Here is a 13,278-nt window from a genome sequence, read left to right on the forward strand (position 1 = left end):
TAAACCAGTTGTGAGTCTGCGCTTGTGGTGTCTTCAGTGTGTTCACGTCCTCGTTAATTTGCGCGCAGTTTGATTTTTAAGATGCACATAGTCCATCTCTCTCTTAACATAGCACAACCGGTTCGACAGACTACACTTTCCTCCCTCTCACCCTGCACCCTGCAAAGAAGAAGAATAAATACTCCGCAGGCTACGAACTAATGCCTTTCCTCATCCAGTTGGCCGACATTGTATGTTTCCAAGTCGATACTCTGCTGAATGCCAGTTCTGGTCAGTCACAACCCGTAACTCCGTGGTTGGGGTAACTGCGTGGTGGCGCAGTTGCACTATATATATTATAACTTCCGCCTAGGGCAAAGATGCGGAAACGATTGAATCTTGGGAAAAATAAAAGAATGCCGTTGGTATTACGAAGGCCTCTATTTAGAAAGGCTAACGATGCTTCCGGGTAGGTCTTTACGTAGCTTATTAGGTGTACGGTTCGCAAACCTTGAACCCTCATCGTAGGGATCTCTTCTAGTTGGGTTACAGTAATATGCAAGTCATAAAAAAACTATTTAGAACGATGTTCTCTTACCTGCCTAGCTCTGATCAGTAGAAAATTTTAAGCGCCTAATAAATAAAAGATTAATGAAGACGACGACATGTGGATGCCAACGTCTCGTTATAAATAGGCTGAAGTTAGCCTGAGAGACTGCGCTGCCTAACTTCAGAGTGAACCCACCACAGTAGGCTAGGTGTGCGGTCGCAACTGGTACCAACCTAAGTGATTGCAGGTATTATCACTTCTTAATCGGGGAAGGAGCAGTGGGGGCCAACAACAGCCGGAAATTGGTAACATAGATTTCAATCGAGTGTGCAATGAAGTGCAGGTGCCCTTAAAAATAAACGGAGAACGGCTTCGTGAAATTCGAATAATTTCTATTTTATGCAGCTGCCAGAATGCGGCTGCCAGCAAGTGCGGCCAGATTCACTCTAGAATGACTTTCTTGAAAAGTCACTTACAGGTTGCTGCCTCGGCACATGGCGGAGGAATCCCCCCAAAACCCCCAACCCGTGCTCCGTTTACTTTTTGGGGCACGTGTACACAAAATATGCACAATTGGGTGGGCGGGGAATCAGCCAGCGTGTTGTCATTATAATGATTCTTAAAACGTGTCGCTTGTGTTTGTGTAGGAAGAAGAGAAATTTCCCAAGCCCCTGCAATGCAGGTGGGCGTTATAAAACGATACCACACGTTTAACCCTCAAAGTATATAAATATTAAAAAAACTTCTTTTTGCTTTGCTTTATGTTGCAATTGATTGCTAGAACGCTTGAATCTGTTTCCTAGAAGTGGCACGACGTTTCCATCCGCAAAGAAAGCAGGCTTTTACGCTTCTAGCTCAACACAGCTCGAGACATTCCGATGGTTTGTTTCTATTGGGCTAGGTATGAATGCACATGGAAATGAATCATGTTTTGATACCGCAAACCCCAAATTATTTGAACTACGTTGTTAGAAATCAAAGACATTTGCCGTACCTTTGTCTTGTTTCTGTTCGCTATGATGTGTTCCGCGCGTTCTTGGAAGAGGGTTGTCAGGTATTGGCCCGTTTCATTTTTGAGTGGCTCCGTATTGTGCCACAGGTCCAACCCCCGGTGACCTTTCTGTGCACAAAACGAAGAACACCATTTTCACCACAAGAGTAAAAATTACTCGCCGTGTTGGCTCAGTGGACAGGGCGTTATGCTGCTGAGCGCGAGGACGTGGGATCGATTCCCGGCCGTGGCGGCCGCTTCGCTGATGGAGGCGAAAAGCTAAAAACGTCCGTGTGTATGAGATTTCGGCGCACGTTAAAGATCCCCAGGTGGTCGAAATTAATCCGGAGCCCTCCACTACGGCGCGCCTCATCGTCTACGTTGCGTCGGCTCGTTAAACCCTACAATCAATCAATCAAGAGTGAAAATCTCCCGTAGTATTATATATACGTTAAATATAAACCAAATACACAAATGCACGTATGGAAGACTTGTAAAGGAAGCATATTGAATATATAAATTCAGCGTTCTTGTAACCCTGGGTCGTGCCCAGCTCCGATTCTGTTTCCGAAAAGCGTGCCCATGTTCGATTCTGATATGCACATTTGCTAGCCGCATGAACATAAAGATTGCGCCCGCAGTGTTTCTATCCACGCAGAAGCTGAATCTTGTGTGTCTGCTGGCATCCGTGTTACAAAGGCAGCAGCATGTCGCGATACGCTAGGACTACTTTCACTAGACTTCCACGAAGCCCTCAGTAAACGATATCTGAAGCAATCAATAAGTAGAAATATGAGACGCCTGTATACGTACCCACTCAATGTAATGTGAATAGTAATCAACTGGTCCGCTGTACATTCCATAAAAGCTGTCGAAACCACGATAGGTTGGTGTGGAATCTAGGCTTGCATATCCTATTCCCCACTGGAAAGAGACAAGTTGCATTTGCAATATTTTATCTTTTAAAGATTCCGTAGTTATTGCGGAAAACCTGTTGAGCCGTCACATACACTCCATACGAATGCTTTTATAACAAACAGGTCCTGGAACAATATTGCTTGCGAAGATAAATATAACTCAAATCAGAGCCCGTTTTTTCAGAGAAATATGGTTACATGATCAATGGCCAAGATGATGAATGATCGAAATGGTTTCAAGTGATATCGTCAAATGAAACATGAAGCCATGCTATCTTCTAGCAGTCATCTTTTTGACAGTGGCTAAAGTCAGCGACTGGCAGTCGCAAAAACAATATTCTGTGACGTCATAAAAAGTTTTCCAAGAAACGGCTAGGGAGTTGCTACTCTTGTTATTGTAATTGTTGTCGTCGGGACAAAAACTCTTATGAATGAACCGTACTTGCATTTTGTCTTTGCGCCACAATAAAGGCAAGGTTTAGACGTCTTACTGGCCCCAGAAAGCCATTTCAAAACCGCAAAATTGTACCAGACCCTCACAGACTTTCCCTCCCTGCGCGGTTTCTTTTGATTTGTTTCTCAATATGTGAAAAGCGCCCACACTTCTTGCCTCAACACTGTCGGCTGACAACCTTAACTTCTGAATCACGCTTGCGCCACTTTACCGTAGCGCACTTGAGTCCCAGCTGAGGAGTGATACGCCTGCACCAACACTGTAAGGGCCGATGTAGAACGTAAAATTTCGTTCACCCGAAAAACGGCATAATCTTCTTAAAGAACGGCTACCCAAGAGGCGCCACCGCTGCTCCGGTTTCGTAATGAATTCGTAGTGATTTTATAGGCAGCCATGCCTACCGCGGGGTGTAAACTCGGTTCCCTACGAGCTACAATGGCCATATTCAAGCGTCGTCGAAAGCTCAGCACGTAGCGTATGAAATCGTACCGGTGCATTACTTGTTTGCTCGGCCGTCTTAAGGCATTGCGCACGTTGCGAGTCTTGAGCAACAATACTCTAGTGAAAAGCATGCTTACCGCACTGGACAAACAGAGTAGAACCGTGAGCCTGAAAATTAATATGCGGAAAACTGAAGTAATGATCAAGAACCTCGGGACACACAGCGGTTTCAGATAGGTGGCGAGGCAGTGGAAGTTGTAAGCGAATATATCTACTTAGGCCAAGTTGTGACCCCGTATCCCAACAATGAGGCGGAGATAATTAGAAGGATAAAAATGGGGTGGAGTGCGTTCGGCAGGCAGTCTCAGATAATGAATGGCAGCCTACCATTTTCCCCGAAGAAGAAAGTGTATGTCAGCTGCATTTTACCGGTACTCACCTACGGGGCAGAAACTTGGAGGCTCACTAAGAGGGTTCAACTTAAACTGAGAATGACTCAGAGGGCAGTGCAGCGGAAAATGATACGTGTAACATTAAGGGACAAGAAGAGAGCGGAGTGGATCAGGGAAGAAACGCGTGTTAAGAACGTGTTGGGAGAAATTAAGAAGAAATGGATGTGGGCAGGGCATGTAATGCAAATGCAGTATAACCATTGGTCGTTAAGGGTAACAGAGTGGATCCCTAGAGAAGGCAAGCGTTGCAGGGGGCGGCAGAAAGTTAGATGGGCTGATGAGATCAAGAATTTTGGTGGGATCAATTGGTCGCAGGTTGCACAGGACCGGGGCAATTTGAGAATAATGGAAGAGGCCTTTGCCCTGCAGTGGGCGTACATAGGCTGGTGGTGGTGGTGGTGATGATGATGATGATTATGATGGCGCGACTGGTTCTGCGCAGTGATATACGGAACCGCAATGATGACTGGCCTGCCACTATGAGCTAATTGATGAAAGAGACAAATACGAGGATAAGAGGATGTTTGCTGCCGCGTGGTGGATCATAATGCCAGCTTTCGCACTGTTTTTGGCTTCGCTTCGCTACCTTGTACATTCGCTATCTCTCCAGTGCTTCGCGGCAACAGGATTGGAGATACTAGGTAGGAGGAGTCGATGAACTAACCCACGTTATTAACCACGGTCGGCATCCACTCTCTCCTGCCGCGTAGAGGACGTGTGCATAATAATGGAATAAACAAAAAAAAATCTGCGTTCCCAGGGCAGCTGCTTTTACTATCCTGCTTACAATACCTTTCTTGGCACTTGTTCCTACAGTTGTGTTCTGTGCTTTGATAGCTGAAAGGCATTTCAAATGCCCGGCATTGGAATGCACAAAGGTATTCCGATCCGCTGTACACGCAGTGCATTGCAAAGCACCCCCGCGTTTGGGGACACGGCTTCCTTTTTTTCATTACGATGTCTAGACGGATTAGCAAATAAAAATAGGTGTTTATAACGTGTGTTTTTATTTAAATTATCGTTAAACATATGTACCTGACGGACGCGTCGGACCTATGGTAGCTCCAATGAACAGTGCCCGGTACATTGGGCAATTCTTGCTGATCGCATCCGCCCTTAACAAGTATCAGTCGGCCGTAGACACAGCACAAGGAAAGCGTGTAAACTATTTAAAGATAATTTAAAAGAATGCTGACCTTTCCCACGCAGTGAGTTTCATAGCCCAAGTCTCTCAGGTGCTCCGGGAGTATTTTCAAGTGGAGTGGCAGGCCAGACGGCTCTCCGGGCATGAGAGTAAGGTGTTGCAGACCTTTATAAAGCCGGATTGGGTGAATGAGCGTTATCAATCAATCAATCAATCAATCAATCAATCAATCAATCAATCAATCAATCAATCAATCAATCAATCAATCAATCAATCAATCAATCAATCAATCAATCAATCAATCAATCAATCAATGCTTGTATTTCAACCATTCAAATATGCCTAAGCGGATTGTCCAGATTGTATAACGCAGGGGACGGAGGTGAGTTTGACCAATTATGCGTACCACGGTAACGCCTTTTAAGAATTTTTTATGGGCGCTTCGAATTGTTTTTCGTAACTCTCTTCGAGGTTTTGCAATTTCGCATAACGCAGATGATGCAGTCGCTTATGGTAAATAGGAACGGCCAACAAAGTACGTCAAAAGCTTCTACCAAGGCAGAGGCTGCCACCTAGGAGAAGGAGAAGCAACTGATGGTGTGATTTCCGAGCAGGGAAGCTAATGATCGGACACTCCAGTGACGTCGAAGTTATGCCTCTCATTCTTGTATATTAATAACCGCGCACAGTAAAAAGGGCAAGAGCTTCTGCGTTCACGCGCGTATGTCATCTGGCGGTACTTACAAATTCGCCAAACAATGTCCCGAAATCAAGACTGAAACAAATGTTACGGGAAGCGCAGCAAAGGAACCGGCCTAATAATTTTTACGGGGGGAAGTTGATGCATTTTTAAATACGTCCCAAGCAGGAGTCCTCGCCCACATTTACTAGAAATTAGCACGTACTTTCTTCCACGTTCGTTCCAGGAAACCACAGAAACAAACTCTACAAACCCCAGTTCAACCTTCACGATTTCAAAAGCCCCAAATCCTAGAGCAGGAATGGGTATATGGTGGTGTGAGAACTGTTTGCTGCAATAACGAGCTCCTGCTGTTGCCACGAGTTGAATATTTGCATTACACAAGTGTAGTCTACCGGCAGAAGGTCCGTTATTATATAATTTATTGTTTCCTTAAGATAGCGTTTCTCATTTCATGAAACGGGCGGTCGGCTAACTAAATATGGGCAGTTTTACATACTACAGTCAAGAGACCTGCCGATGCAGTCACGAAAATTTATGGTAGCCGCCATAGCAGCCGCAGTGCTTCATGGTCACGTGACCTGGCTTCAAAAAAAGTTCCTCAATAAAAATACAGTCGAACCTCGTTATAACAAAGTATTATAGGGGCAATAAATTAGTGCGTTATGTCCGATATTTGTTATAATCGTCGAGGTAAATAGAGGATCTAATTATTCGGCTATCTGGCTCGCGCAACAATCCTAGATAAAAAAACACATTGTTTTATGCTTCGAACCCACTTAAACGAGGTACTCAATATGATGTAAAAACAGAACTGAAAATGTTATTTGACCGGAAAGACATATATACATAAAAAACATTAAAACGACGCATGCGCTAACATCTGTGCCATACCAACACTGATAGCGATAAAAAAAGGGAGAAACTAGTCTGCTACTTCATAATGTCATCCACAAGTAAAATAACCCACTTCTTTAGCATGTAAAGTAGCCTCTTTACATGCTAGATAAACCACTTCTTTAGCATGACCTACCAACTCGCCCAACTTCCCATCCTGCTGAGGTACTCATTATCTGTCTCCTTGTGGCATTTCTAACTTAACAGACCGGTACGTGAGAACGTGCAATTACAACACAACAAAGTGCGTTCGGCAAAACAGGCTGACCTTCTTATTTACTTGACGAAGGATGTGGCCTTGGCCTGGTGGCCAAGGCCACTTTGTTTTATTGTTTTGTTTTATTAAGCTAGCTGTCAAGTTTGGAGCCTCGCGGGAAGCAAACATTTCTTCGTTACAGCCGATGTCGTGCGGCTCTCGAGGTTTCGGTTTCGTTATAAAGGAATATGTGTCATTGAAGTGAAGCGTCACCAAACAAACTTCTTTTTAGTGCGCTATATCCGATAATTTGCTATATCAGTGTTCGCTGTAACGAGGTTAGACAGTATTAAGGTTTTTGCGGCTACTGGCAGCTTTTGTTTGTCTTTGAATGCCATGCAGAGGAGGAAAACAACACTTTGTGCGGCTCCAAGCGCGGCTCGCCTAGACAGTGCACCAAATTTTTGTTTCTGTACATAGTACCATGAAACGCTATGCTGAGGGCTGCGCTTAAGCTAGTGCAAACTCTGTTAGTCGCTGGGTCTGTACAGTGGTTTGCAGATAATCGGGCCAGTAGCGCCACCGCTCTTGTGCATACAAAACTGCTTGATGGCGATTATTACTGAAAGTAGTTCGGAGCTTGGTTATGTTAGAAACAAAAAAATGGCGGTAAACCGGTTTAAACAAAAGTGTTCTTGAGATTCCGGCTTCCAGCACCGAGGCCTTGTTCCCAATGCTGGTTCATAATGCAGTGTTGCTAACAGGGTTTGCATGATCGAAGCCGAAACGTCAAGAAGGTTTTTGTTTGAACTCGTCGGCATCTCTTTTTTGTTCCAAATGCACCCTCCCGGCCAGCCGAGACTCCGTCATGCTCTCTTCAGCCTTACTATATGATGAACACGAAGGCGGATGTACTCTTCGATATCCGCCCGGGTAACAACATGCATCCCCACTTGATATTTGTTTCAAAACAAGCATTTCAAATAGCCTTCTAAAATTTATAAGCACTGACTTCGCCAAATATCTCTGAATTTAGTTCTCAAACGGTTGTTTGAACCGATCAAATGCTAAAGGTCTCAGTAAAAAAAAGTGTGTATGGACTTTTATGGTCCAATTTTTAGAGTGAGCATCAAGATAAATCACGAAGTTGCAGGATGTTGGGAAATACTTTTTCACCGTATCTTACAATCACTAACCTGGTTTTTCATAGGGATGTCGACAATCGAATACACTATCACCGCTCCTCGTTTGTCTATTTTGTGCACAGGGCCCCGGGGTCGGAATATGATTTATAATACACACGCTTTTGTACCTATGCTATTGTGAAGAAGTCAGCGGACAAGTTGCACTCTTCAAACACGCGATCAAAGCAGTTACAGCTTGAGCGCAGCTTATGACATACGATGCCACGTCACCCACCAACTGCGCTGATACGGGCAGTGGTGGCTCTCCCATAGCCACACACTATAGGCCCTTCTTCAACTTGGGGCATCATCCCCCACTCTAAACTGTAAGAGAGCATCAAGTCATTCCTAACCTGTGTGTATTGCATACAGGCCCGTCATGAGGCTGGCTCTCGAAGGCGTGCACATAGGCTGTGCGTAGTAGTTGTTAAGAACCACCCCCGCCCTGGCCAGTGCATCCATGTTGGGCGTGGGGATCTGAGGCGACCCGTAAGTGCTCACGTCGGCCCGGCCCTGTTTGCAAGCAAAACCGGTGATCAGAACAATTCACACAACGAGGAAGTTGACGCTCTAGATTCGTAACAATGTACTCTTCCAGCAGATTGCGGAAGTTTTCATTGTTCATGCGGAATAATTCAGGCGACAAGTTTGTGGGGTTCTTGAGGCCTGTTCTCCGTCGTAGGCCACCACGCTAGCTCCCGGCGTGTCAACCACGTGTGCTCCCGCGCCTACGGCAGCCCAACAATGTTCGCCGCGTACAAGAACATAGTAGACAGTAGTACCGAAACCCAGCCGCTTATTTGGGAACTTCCAAAACATGCAAGCACAAAGCTCGACGGCGTTCACGAATCACGCCATCCTGGCCCTGATCGCGAACGGGAGACAGGCACATGGTCCACCGTCGCTGTGCTGTTCCGCCGATCTCACCCATACCGTACCTCAGATCTCCTCTCTCTCTCTCTGTCTTCCTCGCGCACAAGGTCGTGCAGCCAGCGCGCGGACCGTTGGTGCCATCTCCCGGGGTGCTGCCGAACTAGCGGTGCGGCGGACCGGCTTTCGAGTGCTGCGCATCTCCCGGAAGCGCGCACCGGCCGGGGATCGCGGCTCTCTTCGATTCCGACAAGTTTCATCGCAGTAAAAGGAAGCAGAAAACCTCCTTCATGATCGTTCGGCAGTTCCTATGTGTAGTGCATTTGTCTCTGTACAAAGCATTATGTGTACAAGAATTATGTGAATTCTTGTGTATTCTCTGAGCCAAAATAGAATTTTTGCGTTTTTGTTCCTGTTGAGGTGCCTTCAGTTGCGTTTTTTTTTTATTCTGACTTTACCAAATCAGCCACGTAACTAGTTTGCAAAGTGGTTTTAAGGTAGGCCTAATGCATACCTAATAGGGAAAAATGCAGTTTTCTGGTGAAACGTCTTCCGCTGAGTGCGTACGAACACGCCGCAGTAGAATGGCACCTCAGTATTGGCGCGTATGTGCGCCCTGCAAAAACGACCAAGGAATGTAGCCGCATTCCTCTCATACCAGCTTTCAATAGAAATAATTCAGAGTAGTGATTGAGACGGCGGACAAGGCGCGACATACGAAGGCATTACGTTTTCTTTCAAGCCTAGCGATCCTCTAATCAAATCGTATGTGTGACGTGATTGTGTCTTCACCTGGGCGGCCAGTCTTCGTAGTAAAAGGATATATGTCTGGCTTGTCAAAACTCGTATGATAACGGTTAGGGGGTGTCTGCTATGGGCGGAGGTAGCTTTTACCACGAAGAGCTGCATTTTGGCTGTTGTATCAGTTGCATTAACGCAAGAGGTGGCTGCAGCTCGGCACAGGATAACGGGGGAGTTCTTGTAAATAATTCTCTGATTATTCGGTGATTGTAAAACAACCGCGCACATAAGAAATTTATGCCCCGCAATGTATAGCAGATGGTAGACCACGAACGATAATTTTCAGTCAGTTTCAATAGGTAGGTATTTTAAAACGTAGCCGTGTTTACTATTCTGTCGTCAGAGAAAATAACTTGCTTGAATAGAGTTGTAATGTACTTAGAGTTGAAACATCGAAAACGAAGCAAGGCAAGCAGAGTTGGTGCACGCAATACTAGCGTTGTTGTTGTGGCTATGTCGTTGTGATGTGTTTTGTGTTGTGTGATTTTGTTGTGCTGTTGAGGTGCGTTGATGTGTGTTTGTGTTGACTCTTTTTTCATCGTCATTTTTACGAGTTCAACTATAACTCTTCGTCGTGTGCGGCTTTCAATGCTGACTCTGCAATTTTATTGAGAAAAACGGCCTTTCCAAGTTGATATTGTAGCGTTTGTAGTCGTACAGGAGCAGGGCGGTCTTTCGACGAAGGGCCATGGGCAGTTATGATGGGAGAGGACAAAAGCCCCAATCGCCATTTTGCGCTGCCCGCGCATCACTTGAAAGACCGGGCCGTCATGGAAAACTTCGGGCTACTGGGTTGGCAAAACCTGCCTCCAATTCACAGGGAGGCTTGGAAGCTGTTCGCTAAAGAGGACGCTAAGCAACACTGAAGTTTCGAACCGTACCGTAAGGTCGACTCATAGTTTCTACTATACTGAAAAGTAAACATGCGAGGCTCTCTCGGTGATAGGCTATGACCGTTGTTCAACGTCATTACATCAGCCGTTCTGTTGATTTTGCTACCCGCAGCGGTTCACCTAAAAACTTTTATATCATTGAATTAAAATAGCTACTCACCAGTACCTAATATTTTGAGCTTACTCGCAAAACTATAACAAAAGATCAATTACGTCTGGTGCGGTTTCCATGACATTTAAGTATTGCGCCTATACAAAGCGTTAACATTTGTACAAAAGATTGGTTGCTTTCACATACAGTGCTAGACCTGCGGTTTTCGACACGCCCGCATTGCTCTTACGCTGAGTTGGTGCAATGCGCATAAACCAATTACTGTTCCGGGTTTTACCTGTTGCGTTTTCCTGTGAATCCACCTATGTTCTGCTAGTGCCATTTTTAGAGGTAACACATAAGGGGCCCCAGTTAGAAACAAACGACGAAGCGTGAACGTACGTGCTGACGTCACCGGTGGAAACCATGAAACAGCGCCTTATACCCCTGTCACACGGGCACTTTCAATCGCGATTGAGTCGATCCGGATCGAGCTCAATCCGGATCGGGCCTCTGCTACACGGCAGTTTCAATCGCGATCGAGCTCGATCCCGCTCGAACTCAATCCTGGTTTCTCAAGCGCGATCGAGGCTTCCAAGCGCGATCGAACGAAAGCAGCGATACTCTCGTCCCCGCTCAGTAATTGCACAGAATGTGACAACTTCAACTAACGCCACAAATTGTGTCAAATAACTTGACCCAAATAAGCGTGAGGTAATATCTACATAGTTACGTATACCTATGACCGCGCGAAGTTACCAGACGCCGGCCAAAAGTACATTGTTAGCGCCATCTGGCGTACACGAATGCAACCCGTGCAACTTTTCGATCTCGATTGAAACGGGCCGTGTAGCAGCGGCAGTGCTTCGAGCGCGCTCGAAAACTCGATCGCGATTCACTTCAATCGCGATTGAAAGTGCCCGTGTGACAGGGGTATTATGCACGTGTCCTGGAAGTGTTTCATAGCGCGAGGCTTTCTAAACAGGGAGGCCGGATTCGGCCGTACCAAAGTGGCCGTCAACGCACTTGCACCGTTGTTAAAATAAGGTAGAAGAAAAGTGCGGTCAAATGGGAACAGACAGGCAGCGAAGTCCAACATTGTGAACTCTTTTGTTACATGGCCGTAGGAACGAGCAGGGGGGCAACATGCAGGGTCTGGCTGAAACCATTCGAAGGCGCCAAGGCCACAATTTCTTCGGCTTATGGCGAAGTAAAGGCCGTAAAACAGCCCTTTCGCGAAGCCCTTCGTCAAGGCTAGGCCGACACCAAGCGTCTCTAGTGTTGAAATGGCCGTTGTTGGATTTGGAATTAACTTCGTTTTGTAATAAGGGCGTTCATTTGTTAACATTCCTATCCGGCTCAGTACTTCATGACCCACGGGCTTAAAAACCTTCGTGCACGAATACGAAAGGTTTTGCAGATATATACAGATGTTCACAACGCCATAGTTGCTTATTTTAGGAAAATTTGTCTCCTGCTCTGAAACAAATGCACAAAAATTACAGCTGTTCCACTAAATGTGAAAGCCGTCAGAAGTGCAGAGCAGTGATTCGGCATAATGGGTGGTGGCGCCGTTATCCGCTCACTGCTGCCACCCAACACGCCTTTCGCCGCCCCGTCTCATTCCTCTCTTGATGAAAATTTACACCATCTTCCGGCGAGGGGAACCATGGCGTAGATGCAACGCATCGGGGGTTGCCGTTGCGTTTCCGTTATGTTAGCTATGTCAGCGTGTGGATTGCTGTTGTTGTGTATCCTATTTACGCAGCATGTTCACCCCCGATGCGTCGCATCTACCCCATGGTTCCCCTCACGGGAAGATGTAAATTTTTAACCGAGCGCAAGCTGCGCGCTGACTGTGCTGACGCACAGATGGCGCTGCGGTGAGAGCGGCGGAGCGCGCAGCTGCCTCGGCGAGGAGAATGGGGGAGGGATGCGGACTACGCCGCGACAACGACACGGGACAAGGCGAGTTAAAAAGATGCGTTGTATCTAATATGAAATTCAAATTTACCGCCTTCGCAGTGCTCGCGCGCCCCCTGCCTGAAACTGCTCCGGCGGGAGTTCTGTTCATTTTGTGCTGGTTTAATTTCGTGTGGTGGAGCTTTTTTGTGTCATTTCGAACGCGTAATGTTTACTTGCGCAGCCGCTTTTTTCGCTTACTATCGTAAAACCAAGGCAACGAGCATTTCCAACTAAATGAACGCGGGGCGGCCAGTTATATACACCGGGTTTGCCTGAAATGCACCTGCAGTTTTCTTTGCGCTAAACAACGTGGAGATGTATGACAAGCGCCAGCGGTTCACGAGGTTAGAACGATTATGACTATTTAAACCGCGTGATTTTCGAAGCCTCGGCGTGACTTCCTGACGACGGTACACCAGGCTCTATTTGGGTCCGTTATCGACCGTTAGCGAGCTACGACCACAAGGGGAGCCCATTAAAGGGGCCCTGAAAGGCATTTTGAGCACACTAAATGAAGTAGCGCAATCGTTAGATTGGGTCGTCAAGGTCATCTGGGCCAAGTATTACTCTTTTACGCGCAGCGGAAAGCTCACACTTTTGTTGCAAAGTTTGTCGCTTTTTTCTCACCCTTTCCTTCGTGTTTTTGGACGCCGCCATCTTCACATGTCTACATCATCGATTCCCCGATGTTCGTCATGAGCTAGACATCCTGCTATTGGGCGGCTTTTTCACGCACTTCCGGCAAAGAGATGA

At 46.3% G+C, this 13,278-nt stretch overlaps 1 protein-coding gene across 3 annotated transcripts in view; it reads right to left on the reverse strand.

Moving 5' to 3' along the window:
• LOC144141202 (arylsulfatase B-like) overlaps positions 1–13,278 on the reverse strand; it is a 95,328-nt gene that overhangs the window by 66,247 nt on the left and 15,803 nt on the right. For all 3 annotated transcript variants that reach the window (XM_077672765.1, XM_077672766.1, XM_077672767.1), the window contains 4 exons: positions 8,259–8,418; positions 4,981–5,093; positions 2,334–2,444; positions 1,524–1,649 (listed from right to left, as the gene is read on the reverse strand). In XM_077672765.1, the coding sequence (XP_077528891.1) occupies positions 1,524–1,649; positions 2,334–2,444; positions 4,981–5,093; positions 8,259–8,418 (510 nt within the window). The remainder of the gene's footprint in view (positions 1–1,523; positions 1,650–2,333; positions 2,445–4,980; positions 5,094–8,258; positions 8,419–13,278) is intronic.

Source organism: Haemaphysalis longicornis, unplaced genomic scaffold, assembly GCF_048455015.1.
Source record: "Haemaphysalis longicornis isolate Haplotype H1 unplaced genomic scaffold, Haemaphysalis longicornis Haplotype H1 scaffold_6, whole genome shotgun sequence".
NCBI classification, from domain to species: Eukaryota; Metazoa; Arthropoda; class Arachnida; order Ixodida; family Ixodidae; genus Haemaphysalis; species Haemaphysalis longicornis.